Source organism: Bactrocera dorsalis, chromosome 3 (genome assembly GCF_023373825.1).
Source record: "Bactrocera dorsalis isolate Fly_Bdor chromosome 3, ASM2337382v1, whole genome shotgun sequence".
NCBI classification, from domain to species: Eukaryota; Metazoa; Arthropoda; class Insecta; order Diptera; family Tephritidae; genus Bactrocera; species Bactrocera dorsalis.
Genome location: NC_064305.1, coordinates 74299932 through 74316709, shown reverse-complemented (window position 1 = coordinate 74316709; position 16778 = coordinate 74299932). Strand labels below are relative to the sequence as shown.

The 16778-nt window shown below is 32.4% G+C and overlaps 1 protein-coding gene and 1 long non-coding RNA gene across 2 annotated transcripts in view; one reads left to right on the top strand and one right to left on the bottom strand.

Annotated features, from left to right (window-relative positions):
* The window catches only part of LOC105224569 (uncharacterized), a 239313-nt gene extending 230450 nt beyond the window's left edge, over positions 1-8863 (top strand). Inside the window, exon 8 of the mRNA XM_049453214.1 lies at positions 5473-8863. Coding sequence (XP_049309171.1) covers positions 5473-7901 — 2429 coding nt within the window. The 3' untranslated portion in view covers positions 7902-8863. The remainder of the gene's footprint in view (positions 1-5472) is intronic.
* Positions 8864-11037: 2174 nt separating this feature from the next.
* Positions 11038-16778, bottom strand: part of LOC125777330 (uncharacterized) — an 86920-nt gene continuing 81179 nt past the window's right edge. Inside the window, exon 4 of the long non-coding RNA XR_007422247.1 lies at positions 11038-11955. This is a non-coding gene — a long non-coding RNA (uncharacterized LOC125777330). The remainder of the gene's footprint in view (positions 11956-16778) is intronic.

Sequence of the window (16778 nt, the reverse complement as noted above, 5' to 3'; positions counted from 1 at the left end):
TCTGAATCGCTTATACGTACTAAGTTGTTTGACTCAAACCAAAAACTTTTCCTATTCATGTACTTGCTATTTCTTACCTTATTAATGATGTGCCTGCAGGTTTGTGTCTTAAATCTTCCGTTTATTTTTTTCTTAACCCTTTGTCAAAGCTTTTATGACAGCGAAACTTCATTTATTTTTATTGAAATTATTAATCGCTTAAAATAAAATTATAACTTTCGAGCCTCTTTATCTTTTGATATTATAAGGGCTCCTTCTTGTACTATATTTAACTTGAAAATAAAGAGCTTTTTTATGTTGGACCCTTTTTTTGGGACAAACCTGAAATTTCAGTGCGACGTTTTCAAAACAAAAATAAATTTGGAAGTAAATGGTCGCGCTATTATACATACATATGTATGTAGATACCTCATTCAGAGTCTGAATATATTATAGTACATCGTATAGCTTAAAAATATGTATCTATACTTAACTACGTTTTCAAAAACTCCAAACTCGAATTTCTAAAAATCGTTTTGTTAAAAACAAATTAAATAGAAAGGAATTAAATTTCGTTTCTTTAACACATATCATCATTTAAATATTTTAAAGTATATATTTTCATCATTTTCACATATTTACCATATTATTTGTATTTTGTTCGTCCTTAACGCAAAAAGTTGCCATAAAGTGTAATCACCTAACATTATACTGTATATAGTAACTAACATTTACCCATTTTTACGTTTTTACCCAAACAATTTTTTTGTTTCTCCCTCCTTTTACAGTGGAATAAGTGGGTTTAGTTTACATGGCACGCTTCTACAATAATAAAACAATAACAAATGTGAGCAATTATGAAACTACGAAAAAGATATAAACAATTATTCCAAAAATAAATAAAATTTAACAAAAACAATTAGTAAAAACTAATCAATAAATTTAGATAAAATATAGGAATAATTCATTAAAATTTACAAAAAATTTATAGATATTAAATAATTATAAAAATTAAAAATAAATTAATAAAATTAATAAAATTAATAAAATTAAAAAAATTAAAAAAAAAAATAATTAAAATTAAAAGGAAATTCACAAAAATTAAAAAAAATAATAAAAATTAAGAGAAGTTAGTTAAAATTTTAAAGAAAATTAAAATTAATTAAAACTAAAAATAAAAATAAAATTAAAAATAAAAAATAAATAAATTAAAATTTAAAAATATAATGACAAAATTACAAAAATTAATAATAATAAAATACAGTTATAAAGTTTGTCAAAAACTTTTGTAAGAATTAAAAAGAAATTAATTCAAATTTAAAAACTAATAAAAAACTAAAATTAAAAATTAATTAAAAAACTTAAAATTAATGATAACAAAAAATATATAAATAAAAAAAATTAATTAAAAAATATACGAACAAGTAAAAAAAAAAACAATTTTCAAAAAATATTTATAAAAATAAAGAAGAAATTTATAAAAACTAAAATTAAAAAATGAAAAACGAAATAATAAAAAAATTACAAAAAATAATAATAATAATAAAAGTTGTACAAATAAGCAAAAGTTTTATAAAAAATAAAAAGATATTACAATTAAAAAAATAAATAAATAAATTTAAAAAGTAATAAAAGTTAAAACAGATTTTATAAAAATTAAATTAAAAAATTATTTAAAAAATTAATATTAATAACAACAAAAAAAATAGCAAAAAATGAAAAAAAAAAATTAATTGAAATTAAAAAAATTAAAAAAAAATATATGTAAAAAAAAATTTAAAACCAAATATAAAAAACTTAAATTTATTAAAAAAAATTATAACAATTAAAAAAACAAATCAATAAGGCTTAAAACAATACGAAACCCAAAAGACTTACAACAACTGCGAACAGCTAAACATATAGTTAAAAACCGCGCTGCTTGTGCTGGCCAACGCTAATGCTTCCGTTTTTCCATTTCTACAAATATTTTTATTCCGCTTATTTAAATAGTAAAATTTTAGAACATGCGCACAACAGTAACTAACAATTTAATATGAAAGCTTAGAAAACGTAGCTTAAAATTTTGTTTATACCGTAACAAACAAACAAACCAAAATACTCGTTAAATCGGCCGCCAGTGGGTTAAACACGAAAGTAGTAAGTACACAAATTGAATCAATTAGCTTGTTGTTATTGGTGTTATTTATTGCTGTTGCTTGCTTAACTATCACATGTATATATATACATATGTATATACAATTATACTTACTGAGCTTTGCAGCGCACGCAGCTACTAACAAGCAGTCATTGCTTTCAAAACTAATCACCGTAATTCACCACATCAAAGCACCAAATTGTAGCGGCGAATAATCATGAATTCATCTAGTGTTTGTGCATATGGTTTACATACAGTTTTATTGTTGAGATAAGACGGCAATCGTTGTTGTAGTGTTAAAGTTTTATGCATGTGTTTTTGATATGTAAATTCGTACTTATTGCTGATGGGAAGCTGTTGATTATATAGTTAGCTTTGTTGTAGTACGCTGTATAAAATAATTTTTCACTCCTTGCGAATTAATTAAGTAGTCTGCTGTTGTATATTCGTTTTAATGTCAACCAAAAAGTCTTAAGTGGATATTCCAGTTCAAGTCTTCAAGAACAAATCAAAAAAATTAATAAATAAAATTTTCAAGAATTAGCAGCTGATGAAGTGAGGGTTTCAAAAACTTTGCACGAGAAAAAATACTAATCTTTAAAATTTTTTTTAAAAGATTTTTTGATTGTTTCCAATTTTTTAAAAATAGTCATTTGAAAAAAAAGACAGTTCACTAACTCTCTAAAAATTTTAAGAAACTTGGCCAAGGAGAACCTGAAAAATCGTGGGTTTCCAAGTGGTGGTCCCTTAAATTAATCTTTGGTTCCATTCTTTATTTCTGAGGTTAATAGTTTCAACATTAAAATTTTTAGTTTTTCGACTATCGACGTTTTAATTTCGTTCTGAAGATGCCATAATTAAAGAAATTATTATTGCAGGTTATGCAATCATCCTGCTCAGAAAAAATATTCCAGACACAACTGGAGTTTTGGGTTACTTTTTTATTCATAAACTACTTTCAGTATCTCTTCAAATATTCAAAAACATAAGAAATTCTCTCGTGCTTGATAACTAAAAAAATCTGAAAACTCCTGATCGCCAGATTCTAGAATGAATGGTAATCTGTAGACCCAAGTATAAGGCCTTTGGATCTATATATCCAAATAGGGAAATACAGTATTTTTAAAAAAATTTAAGACCAGTAAACACTTAGTAACAATGCTTTATTTCTGTGAAGGCACATTCAATGATATTATATATATAGAACTCGATTTCTTTTGCATGTCCGTCACGGGCACGCTTGCAGAAGTCCAGACGCTGAAGCATAAATCGGCCGATACTGCTGCAATTTAACAAGTTCGATATTCGTACGAAGTTCATCAATCGTCGCTGGCTTATTGGCATAGACCATGGACTTTAGGTAGCCCGTCAGGAAATAGTCTAACGACGTCATCGCATGACCGAGGCGGCCAATTGAGTAACATGTTCAAACATGGTTTTCAAATAATCGATTGTGACATTCCCTGCGTGGCTTGTGACGCCGTTCTGTTGAAACCACATATAGTCCAAGTCCATATCATAAATTATCATTGATTCTGGTGGTCAAACGGCTTTAGCTCTTTCGTCAGTATAATCTTAGATTAGATCTTGAATTTGACACTAGATGCTCAGTTATTTATCTGGCAGGACGATTATGACGACCATTAATTAGACGTAGCGGTCTTAAAGTTGAGGTCACGGACTCCGAATTTCGATAGTAAATTTTAAATTTCGCCTTGTTGGATAGTATATCTTTTAATGATGAAATGGCAAACGTTACTGAAGAGAAATGTCATTTTGTGCGTCAAAGTTATTCTGATATTTTTTTAAAGCAATGATATGATTTATTGACTTCATAATCTCTTATTTCAAATGTATGACTCGGCAATAAGTTCTCATATAATATGATTTCAAGAAATATAAATTTGAAGAATCTGAACGGTATTAAAGGAAGACTTTTGCGGAAAGGCTTTATGTAGTCCTGTTTTCCTCCAGATTTCGTCATAAAGGAGGCAGTTAAATAGAGTTTCGGCGCTAGCATGGCGTACAGAACTCTACTCTCGTAGTTCAGATAAATAATGTTTGCTAAGCCGACCACCGAGGAACAATCTTTAGGGCTTATTTGGCATAAAAATGTGCTTTTCCTATGACACACTTATAAGAACTTTTTTTTAGACCGTAAGAGGGCTTAAAATGCCTTCGCACCATATAGGGATCGTCATTCTACGTGAATGTTGTAACCACTAAATTACTCCCCTTTCTACCATGGAATGGGCTACTTTTACATTACTTCAGGGCATGGACCTATAGCAGGTATTCATAAATTCCAATAAACTGTTAGGTGATATTGAAGCGATGAGATCCCTATTGGGAAACATGGATCCAAAAGCCAAATTATCCTGCTTCTACAGATTCCTGTGCAGTTACTTAGCAGGTGTTTTGAGTTTCAGGCTCACTGCGGCAGAACAGACAATATGCTCTGGAAGCTAGGCTCATGCTATGTAAGTGCTTCTTGACCTTGCAATGGCCAGTGTAAAAAGCGACAAGTAGCTAGAGTTTGTTCATTGAGAGGTTGTTTACATATTTAAATTTGCTAAGATTGTAACCACCCATTAGCAACTTGGCGTGGCGCATGCCTTGGAGGTGTTGCCAATACCTCTCCCTGCTTACTCCTTCATCCTTGCGGAGCAGCTGGTTTATGGTATGGGGTCCAACCGCAATAAAACGTTGCGGTGGTGGACGCTGCGGAACGGGTGAGCTCATCATCCAGTTTATTTCCGTCAGTTTCTCCTTTACCTTCGTCTAGGGATGCCAGCGGTTTTGTAGCCAACGTTAAGATATTTAGCTCTCCTACTCTTGTCTCGAATTCTTCGGAGTCGCAGAATCTGCCTTCATGTCCCTTTTTAGTGCGTAGTACATTATTCTCTTAGTGATATTAAATATACAAGTATGTGTGTGAGAATCTACCAATTGAAAAAACTCCACTTAACATATCAACTGACCATATCATTATTGAATAGTAAAAGCATCAACTTAGTACCCAAAGTAAGAAAATTCGATTTGCGTTCCATTGTTACCGTTATTGCCACTCATCTTTGTACATATGTAAATCAATCTCATCCGCGCGTCTCACATGTTGACTTGTTGGCATTTGTGCAGCGACAACATCGCACACACATTGATTCACCATTGCACAAACTCCAAAGTAAATTTGCATTGCTGTTGCAACAGCAAACACAAAATGTTTGTGCCACAGTTTTTTGTATATGCCACACGGATTGCTTTTATAAATTCTATTATTTACAGCAACTTTTCAATTGAACTAACTAAAGAATAAAAAAAAAATTAACTAATTGTGCTTACTTACTTGCTTGCAGACCGCACACCGGATAAGAATACCTGGAAGTGGAGTCTGCACTCGACTTCGACAACGCCCGTTTACTTGGAGCGACGCAATCAGTACCGACGCAGCGAGATACGCAAATGTTCGAAATTCAAACGGAAGACCGTCAGCAACTCCACATCCTTCGACAGCTTCAATGAACTCGCCGAAAACGCAGCACGTGAAATACCAACAACTACAACAACTGAAAGTGAGTTAACGGTCGCGAAAGAGGGCAAACCGCTGGCACGCACCAACAGCATCGACGATAACATGTTGCCTGCGTTGCACAAACTCGCCGCGGTCATTAAGAATAAAGGCAAAGCCGATGAGGCAAGCGCTGTGAAAGCTGATAACGCGGATAGCGGCAGCGGCAAAGAGATGAAGCAAAATGCCGCAGCGAAGGAGGAGCTGACCAGCTGCATAATGCGTGATCAACGACGCAGCGCATGCGCATCGCCCAAGTCACCGCTGTTCGGTTTGAAGGCGCTGAAGGAGCGCAGCAAATCGGTGCCGCGCATTAGTTTCCAGTGTGAAGATTTGGATGAGGAGAACGAGTCGCTGCACGGTAGCAATACCAATCTCGATGCGCGTAAATCCAAATCGAGCAAGTCAATTGAGGTAAAGCAATACAACCACAAGACGATACCCAAACGCATTGCTACGTTGAAGAAACAACGCACTGGCAAAACAAAGGAAACTTCCAAGTTCTACATGGATTTGAGTGAGTTCGATGATGCGCCCAAAACTGAGCTAAAGATTACCGAGTCCACAGAAAATCTACTAGAAGAGAAACAAGCGGTTGGCAGCGGCAGCGCGCAGAAAGATGCAAAGACGGTTACGCAGAATCTTGACAGCATACAAATGCAGCTGGAGAAGCAATGCGAGGAGCTGTTGACAACATTGAAGAAGAAGGACGCAGATATAATATTGGATCTACTGAAACAGAATAAGGAGTTCGAGCGCATAGCGAAGAAGAAGCAGCAACGCAAACGCACCGAGCAAGGTGGTGGCAGTGGCAGTGGCAGCGGTAGCGCGCCAGGCAGTCCTGAGTCGCCTGACTATCTGCTGCTCAATGAGTTGCCGCCGCGTCCGCCATCGCGCTCACCGCCGCCACTCGAGTCTGAGTGTGAGCCCGCTGCTAACGACGCGCGCCAAGCCACGCCAGACGAAGAAGACGACGCGGAGCCTATCTATGAGTCACTGCTACGCAATGTACACGTGCCGTATAAGTTCTCGCCGGTGCTGGGACGTTCAGTATCAACACAGCAGTGCAAGACGCGCGAGCGCAAATCACCACCAGCGCCGCGTCCAGAATCGGATTATGTCACACTAGTTTACTCGCCAGAAGGCGCGCTGCAAAAAGTTGGCAACGAAACGCTGGCAGAGCGCGCTAGTAGTGGTGAGGCGCAACTGCGTCGCGAACCAATTGAACTGCCGCCGCTGGATCAACGCGACAGCTCTGGCTCTTCCACGTCTTCCTCGACCTGCACGCTAAAACGCGACAGTCAGAATACAGTCATCAATGTTGAGTGCGCTTCAGCCAGCAATATTTCAATGATCTCCAACAACACCAGCAATTCGCACACTGAAGCTATCTACGCGCGCCCAATACCAAAGAATCTAATGAAGCGTTTATTTAGCACCAGCGCACACACCGCCATCGGCATGGGCAGCAAATCGTCACATGAGAATATATCCTCATCGCACAATTCTTTATTGCCGCGTGCGCGCAAATCCATTGACAATATCGCGCTCAGTTTTGGACGCTCAAACAAACCGCCCGAGCGACGCGTCTCCGACGTAACCGAAATGTGCCGTCAAAGCATACTACACCGGCAGGGCAGTGAAGCGGTGGGCGAGCGCATGGCACACGTGGACTACGCCGATCCGCGTACACTCTTCACCGTCAACGTTAACACCAGCTCCGATGCATCGCTACAACGCGATTCCGTTTTCTCGCTCACCTCTTCCAATGATAGCGTTTGTGATCAGAAGCGCGCCGCCAGCTCAACACTAAGCAGCGATGCCAGCAACTCTGATTTCGTATATGAAGACAACGTCGAGGCTTGCCTGGAGAATGACTTCCGTGACTCGGCCATTTATAGTGATGATAATGAGAAGCGCGCAGACTATGAGTCCAGCGACGGCATTAAGCGTCCCAGCAGTCCACCACCGCCGCCGCCACCAGCGCGCAATCGCAGCAACCCCGAGGTGCCGCCCAAGCCAACTGGCATACCGCGCGTCAATATCAGTAAAGTGACGTCGCCGCGCAAGGAATTGCCTGCGCCGTCACCGTTAATTGGCGCTGAAGCGCAGTGCATTGCTGGCAAGCCTGCGCACGTTGTCATCTGCCCGCCGCACTTGAGCGCGGTGGCGTCGCGCAGTTGGGTGCTACAGCAGATCGATAATTTCAATAAGTAAGGTGGCGCGGTGCGATTGACGCGCTGTACTTAGATTTTGTAGACTTGCGCGCTTTGTTTGCCATAAGTAGTTGAACGACAGATTCTTAGTGTTTTACGCGCATGCGCATTAATAGGCACATATTTCACATACATACATAACGATAGCACTTACATTTTTCCATACAAAAATATATCTACTTAAAATATTAAAAAACAAAATTATATTTAATAACAAAAAATATTTTTACTTTGTTGACTGTTGAACGCCAATATGCTTACAGTATATTTCTATTGCTTACTTAATTATTACATATAAAAAAATATATTTTTACGAAAATTATATATTATATATTTACACTCGCTCGCATTTGTACATTTTGTATATTAAGTTATTATTATGCATACATATAAGTATCTTATTTAACTTTAAGCAGCGGCTTTGTGGCGTCTATTGTGCATTAATATTCGGTAGAACATACATATATATATACAGATATGTATATTTATATCATTTTATATTCTTTGATTTTTCTATTTCGTGTTTTTATGAAACACATAATTTTCCTGTGCTTTTCAGTGAAAAAAATTAAAATTAAAAAATTATTAATTAATATTACATTGAAACGAAAATAAAAAAAAAAAATAATGAAAATAGAAACTATATATAAATAACAAAAAAAAATCCATAAAAATATATAAAGAACAAAAAGAAATCGACCGCTTCTCGATAGTCTATCTGCCCACATTTAATGCAACGTTAGCGAAAAAATGTTCGGCGCGCACATTTTACAGTATATACACGCATATATGAACTACTCAATTTATTATATAATATTTAAAATGTAATACGAAATGTCGATTATACTGAAGTTTATGCATTTTTAAGAAGTTTTGTAATTCCGATGAAACTTAAATATTTATAAACATATTTAGCGAATTGTTTAAATTGTGTGTTTTAATATTATATGTTGAAAAAATTAATTGAACTGAACATATTTGAAGCTATAGACAAATGCAAACATGTTAACATAAACAGTCAAAAAATAATTAAATAAGAAAAAAATAAAATAAAAAAATAAAAAAAGATTAACAAATTAAGAAATATTAAAAAAAAAAATAAATAAAGGAAAATAAAAATAAAAAAAATATGGAAAAATTAAAAAAAAATTAAGAAAATTTAAAACTTTTCAAAAACCATTTAAGAAGTTTTATTTTAAATTTTCCTTAATTTTTTTAATTTTTCTTAATTTTTAAAATTTTCTTAATTTTTTAAATTTTCTTTAATATTTTTTTTAATTAAGAAGAAATTAAAGCAAATAAACTTTTTTTAAATTTTTTTTATTGAAGAAGAAATTAACTAAAGAAAATTTAAAAAATTGGAAAAGATTAACAAATTATAAAGAAAATAAAAAAAGGTTAACAAATTAAGGAAAATTAAAAATAGAAATAATTAAAAAATAATAAAATACGGAAAAATTAAAAAAAAAATAAATTTAAAACAACAAATTTAAAAAATTAATTCTTAATTTTCAAATTTTCCTTAATATTTTAAAATTTTCCTTAATTTTTTAAAATTTCTTTAATTTTTTTGTTAATTAAGAAGAAAATAAAGAGAACAAAAATTTGTTAACTTTCCCTAATTTTTCAAATTTTCCTTAATTTTTTAAATTTTCTTTAATTTTTTTGTTAATTAAGAAGAAATTAAAAAGAATAAATTTTTCATAATTTTTTTTTTAGTTAAGAAGAAATTAAAGCATATAAAAAATTAAGGAAAATTACAGCAATTAAAAAAACATTAACAAAAATAAAAAAATTAAATATTATGTTTTTTGTAATATTCATATGTTTTCTTAATTATTTAAATTTCTGTAACTCTTTTTTTTATTTTCCTTACTTATTTATAAATTTTCTTATTTTTTACATACATATAAGTTAACAATAATAAGAAGAAACTATAAAAATATAAAAAATTAAAAAAAAAATATTCAAAAATTAAAGAAATTTAAGAAAACATTATAAAAAATTAGAAAAAAATGTATTTCTTAATTATTTGAATTTTTCTTAATTATTTTATTTACTCTTAATTTTTTTTTCTTCTTCACTTTTTAATTTTCAAATTAAAAAAATTAAGAAAATATAAGCTAAAAAAATTAATGTTTAACATGCTAACTAATAATAAAATTTAAAATAAGGAAAAGTAATTTTTCTTATATGTAATAAGAGAAAAATTTTAAGCAAATTAAGAAAACATCAAAAAAAATAGAAAATAAAATAAAAATTAACAATTGAGATAAAATAAAAAGACAAGAAATAATTAAACGAAAATTCAAATTAATCAAAAAACCCAAAAAATTAAAAGTTATATAAAACATAACAAAATTGTTCACACATTGCATTTGCGTAGCTTCAAATATGCGCTCAATACAAATAAATGTTTATTTACATCCTCTGCTTATGCTATTAATTCAGAGAATGTTACTAACATATTCTGGTTAATAGCACTGTTAAACAGTTTTTACAGCACTGTATTTCAACTTCCACTGCCATCGAGGCTTGTGTCTTTGCTAAGTGTGTAAATTGTGTCTCCGCTAAGCCAAGTTGGAAACAGGGTGACACATATGAACAGAAACTTTTGCTGCAGCCACCTACTGGGCCGTTCTGGGTGCCTGGTGTAATGCGCCGCATTGAAATTTGGAATTTTTTGCGATTTCCACAGTGCGACCAGAGAAATTTCGCTGCGGCGGTACAGTACGGTTGCTGCGTATGGGAAAACAGCGATTTTGGTTGTTTTGGAGAAAATTAATGAAATTGAGCATAATAAAAATAAAAATAACAACAAAAAATATAAAAATAAAAATAATAAAAATAAAAATAAAAATAACAACATTTTAATGAAATGTTGATTTATAAAAATAACAACAACAACAACAATAATATGTATTTTTATGAAATGTACATATACTCGTAATAAGTAAGTATGGGAATGAATGGAAATTGTAACCATTGGAATAATTGGATACAATTTGAACTGTTTTTGGGATAAAATTGAAAGTATGCACATTTTATTGCTATGAGATGATATGTCTGAATGAAAGCTCAGGAAGTTTATTGAAACAATTTTTTTGTTTAAAGTTAATACTGCTGAAAAACATTATTAATTTTCCTTAAGGAATTTATGACCATTTTTGTGCAGAAAAAATCATATCAGTGATTTGATTACTTCTAGATCTCACTTCTGCTTCTGCCTTCGATAGAATGCTGCCTTGATTATGGAACTGTTTCTGAAAAAGATCATAAAATAAACGAGCGCATACTGCTTACACATCTATTTCCAATACAAAAAGCAACAAATTTTCTTTTAATATAATTTTTTTTAATTTTTAAATTATTGTTATGTTTTAATTTTATTAAATTTGCGTAACTTTCATTTACATTTTTGTTTGACATTATACTCGTACAAAGGCTTTCTTAAAATATTATTAAACACCTATATTTTTTACAAGCATAAACATTTCTTTTAGCATTGTTTTGAAAATGGATGATAATCCACAGTATATCCCTACTTAATTAATTGGCTTCTTCGCTTATTTGAATCAACAAGTGGGAGCGAAAAATATACGTATTCAATCTCTATATGCATATACATATGTAGTTATAATCAAGACTGTTTAATCAGAGTTCCCACATAATTATTATCTAGTCAATTGTGTAAGTAAGCGAATCGTAAGCGGCATCGCTAGTAAAATCTTTATACTACGAAGGATCCGAAATTCGTTGCCTTTATATCAAGATTGATGCTTATTTATAACTACCACATACTTCGGTTTCTGCTGTTTTCTAAAAGCATTTCAACTAAAAGTCCTGGATTTTTTACGACAAGAATATCGTTTAAAGCTCCAAAAGTGTAGTTTCCGCATCAGAAATCATTGTTGACTCTGCTTTACTGCCATTTTTAGTGAGATGTGACCTCTTTTTGTTCCCAAAATCCAAATAACTGCAGTGCAGACCGCATCACAAGCCAGTTCAGATCATAAAAATAATTGTTTTGGAAGGAACTTCATCCTGATGGATACCTATAACGAGTATATAAATATAAATAGATTAGAAATTAACATAAGCACATTGATATAAAAATATAATATTTGTCGAAATATGAATTTAGTTCAGTGTTTTACCTAGACAAATGTACCCAGATGGCGTAAGAAATACTTAAAAGTATTTTGGTATAAATAGTAATGGGGATTCTTTTAGACGTGTGGTTTTCAATGAGCCAATACCTTTTTCGTACCTGGTCTTTTTTTGACAGATCTTACTTGGTTTATACTCAGTTTGGAGAAATTGTAACATTGAAAAGACTACTTCTTGTAACGTTATTTGAAGTCATTGTTCTTTAGGAGAAAACCGGACTCTCTACAAGTTTTAGAAGCCAATATTGAACGTGCTATTCATGACATGCGCCTTAAGGGGCTATACCAATGTGACGCATGAAAAATTAGGCGATTTTCGCCAATTTTTTTAGGAGAAAGCACGCGATTGAATATTTTTGAACTTCTTTGAACGTAATAAGGTATATTTTCAGCTATATTTTAAAAATTTTTTTTTACAAAAATTATGAAAAATAAAGAAGTTATGAGCTGTCTTCGGAGGTACCAAAAAAAGAAGTGCTCCAACTGCTGGCGTGATTCCGGCCGAATGAGTGCTCAAACGAAAAAATTTGAAACGTTTATTAAACTTAAAGATATTTCCTATACAATGACCTACGATCTTTGAAAAATATCAAAAATTAAAAAATGGCGTAATTTTGAAAAAAAAAAATTGGTTTTTTTTTTTAGGTAAAAAAAATGGTCGTTTTTTTAATGCGAAGTTGACAATTTTCAACCAATCAAAAATACCGTAGGTATTCGATATATTCAACAATACTCAGTTTTAATTTGTAGTCAATCGGTTAATTTCTCGTTGAGTTATGATACCAGCAATTCTGACTGCTGATTTCGGAACACTATAGCATATAAACTCATCGTTAGCTTAGATTAGATGGCTTTTTTATTTGAGCGTACATTTTCGACATAGGTCTATGTCTTAGGTCTAAGACAATCTTCGGAGGCATTATTCAGATCGTATCACTATAGCATATAGCTGCCATATAAACTGAACGATAAAAATCTAGATTTCGTAAGAAAAACTTTGGTCATTCGAGGAGATATCTTCACGAAAACTGGCAAGGGTTCATGTTAAAGTCAACGATGTAATCTCAGGAGACTCACCGACCAAATCAAGTTTTTTATGGAATCTTTTGCATTTGTGCAGAGTATTATAGCTTCGGTGAAGCTAAATTTAACGATTTCTCAGTGTATTTTTTGAAAATTATACAATATTCACATACCGACTCAAAATGAGCACCCTGTATATGTTACAAATTACAAATAAATTCTACCAAATGCAACACTAATCTTCAAAAAGTGTTTTGCTGTATAATTTTTCAAGTTCCCCAGTGGTAATTAAGCGATATCCATAACTTCCTGCTTTTGATTAGTGGCGCCACAAAGCTTAAAGCTTTACACACGCGCTTAAATGCCACTGACGTCAAATAAAACTTAAACCTGTAACAAGAAATGTTTCAAAATTCGAAATGTGTTGTTGTTGCTATTGTGCACTCGAAGGCAGCTCGAAGCGCCGCCGGCTGTCGTGCAGATGCATCCGTTGTTGGTGCTGATGTTGGCGCTGCCACCGATTATTGTGGCGACATTGAGCATTTAACAAAGTAAACATGAGCTTAAAAAACAACAACAACCACAAATGTTAAACAAAATGTGAAATTATAATAAAAAAACTAAAAAAAAATAATTTAATGGAGATGCCATGCACGTCATAGCGCACAGCCAGCATAGCAATCGTCGCCTTTAGCGCTTGCTTGTGTTGTTTCAACTGTGTTGTTGTTGCTGTTGTTTGCACTTCTTCTTGCTATTTGCTATGGATGTTTTTCGTTAAAATTTTGTTGCTGTTTGTTTAGTATTTTTTCGGCTGCCAACTGATCGCTTACATTTAGTAAAAATTTGCATTAACATTTGCATATGTGTGTGTGTGTTTGGGTACATGACTGCAAATCAAATATTGATTGCATATTGACCGTGGAGAATTGGTCATAATTTGCACTTTACATTCGTCCGAATTGATAAATTGACATTTCCAGTAAAACGTTGTTGATTTAATTAAAACGGACGATTGCTTGTCGAACATTAAGGCAAATATTTAAAAGTCTTCAATTAAGCAATTAAGATGGGAAAATATAAATATATATTAGGGTGATTCAAAAAAAAAATTTTTTGTTTTTTTTTATTGGTACTCGGAAAAATGGGTTCCTAGACACCTCTAAAAAATCATCTCCAAATATGAGTTTTTAATTGTAACGGGAAGGTCCTCCGCCTAACGGTTTTCTATTTTTTCTTATTATCAGATAGAAAAATTTATATCTCGCTTCCAACTACTTGAAAAAATATCTTGTTAATTAGGTTTTGTAGGAAATTGAATGCTCTAAAATATGGTCTCTTATGATTTTTTCGTAAGCCCAACCGTTTAAAAGATATTAACGGTTGAAATTTGACTATTTTTGGAAAAATTCTTTATTTCTTATTAATTTTATAACTCAATGAAAAAAAATTATTATGAATGATGAAACACATAGTTTTGTAGGAAATTTACTTCTCTATAAAAATGGTCTACTATGATTTTTCGATTAAGTTAAGCGTTTACGAGATATTCATCGTCAAACATCAATGCATATTAGGGTGGATCAAAAAAAAAAATTTTTTTTTTCGTTTGGTTCTGTGAAAAATAGAAATAGAAATTTAAGAAATCCTCTCCAAAAACCTATTCATAATAATTTTTTTTCATTGAGTTATAAAATTAATAAGAAATAAAGAATTTTTCCAAAAATAGTCAAATTTCAACCGTCAATACCTTTTAAACGGTTGGGTTTACGAAAAAATCATGAGAGACCATATTTTAGAGCATTCAATTTCCTACAAAACCTAATTAACACGATATTTTTTCAAGTAGTTGGAAGCGAGATATAAATTGTTCTATCTGATAATAAGAAAAAATAGAAAACCGTTAGGCGGAGGACCTTCCCGTTACAATTAAAAACTCATATTTGGAGATGATTTCTTAGAGGTGTCTAGGAACCCATTTTTCCGAGTACCAATAAAAAAAAACAAAAAATTTTTTTTTTTGAATCACCCTAATGTACATACATACATATATACACATACAGTTGCTGGCCGTGCACGAGCTCAAACACAAATGTATGTATGTATGTGTGCAGAAAAATAATATTTGGCAGATAATCAGAGACAGTTGATGGCAAGAAAGCGGGAGATGGCCAAAATCATCGAACCACATGTTGAGTTGTTGCTGTAATTTTAACTATGTATACATATGTACGAGGGTTGTTTGATAAGTGTGCGAGGTTATTTTAAATTCCAATACTTTAATTTATAGTTTTTAGGGATATTAGCAAATCCATAGACATACATAAGAAGTGAGCTTAAGATGGCGTAACCTTGAGAGCCCTTAAGGGTAACATGGGTTTCCTCGTGTAAAAAACAGCCCATTTTTTTTAACAATTTTTTTCTCATATAAAAAATGAAATATTTTATTCGATTTTTTTGTTGTTACAAGTATACACTATTAACAACGAAATTCTGAAATTTTTGAAAAAAAAAATATTTTCAACTCGGCCATTTCGACATTATTTCCGGTGACCATCGGAAAATGGATGCGATAATCGAAAAATAAGCGGTCAAGTCTTCAAGAATTGTACGTATATCTCAAAGATCTGTATAAAATTTTATGGAAATCGGTTAAGTAGTTCTCGATAAATCTTGTCAACCGACTTCGAAAGAACAGTTTCGAGAAAAACGCGTTTAAAGACGGCGCACTTAGCTCTTACTTCGGATACTTACTTACTTAGCTTCTTACTAAAAAACGGATATGTGCGAAAGTGTCCGATTATCATCACCGCCGATTTAAAAAACGCAATTTTTAGAAAAACGCGTTTGAAGTATTATGTTCCGTAGCAGACTGACCTATGGTAAACGGTTCAACAGTTCAGTAAATGGAACCATTTGAACATTTTTTAGACTGGTATAACCTTTAAATCTTATTGGGTTACTAACTTGTTTTCAAAAGCATATTTTAGAACGAACTTGAACATTTTTACATCCTCATTCATATACCTGAATTTGTTTCAATGCGTTGTTTGGTAACATCTAGAAGAAGATGCAGGAACCCTATGAAGCATACAGATATACTTATATATAAATGATCAACTAGATCACCTTGTATGGAAAACATTTTATTTGACGCGATATCTTCACTAAATTTGGCAAAGATTATTCTTCAAGACAATAATAAAATCTCCGAACAAATTGTTCCGATCGGAACACTATAGCATATACTACTTTGAGTAAAAATAGCAGGACTTTGTACTACTTGTACTATTCATCAAAATCTCAATGTAATCCCCTTTGGCTACAATAAACTCGTTCCAACGTTTATATTAATTCTCAAAACAGCGGTCTATTACAGTCAATTTCCGGAATAGTCTTCAAAACGCGTAGCGATTCACCTATAATATCTTCAATTGACTCAAAATGGTTTCCACGGAGACACCGTTTCAGTTTTCTGAATAATCAGAAGTCACACGAAGCTAAATCGGGCGAATATGTTGATTGCGGTACGACATTGGTTGGAAATTTGGCGGAAAACTTAGGAAAAATTAACCCAAGGGTTGTCGGCCAATAATTCCGTATTTGTATGATCTTAAAATAATCTACAATTAATATTTCACTTTAGTTTAACCTATTTTTTCTTTCTAATTGGTACTGAACCGTTTTAC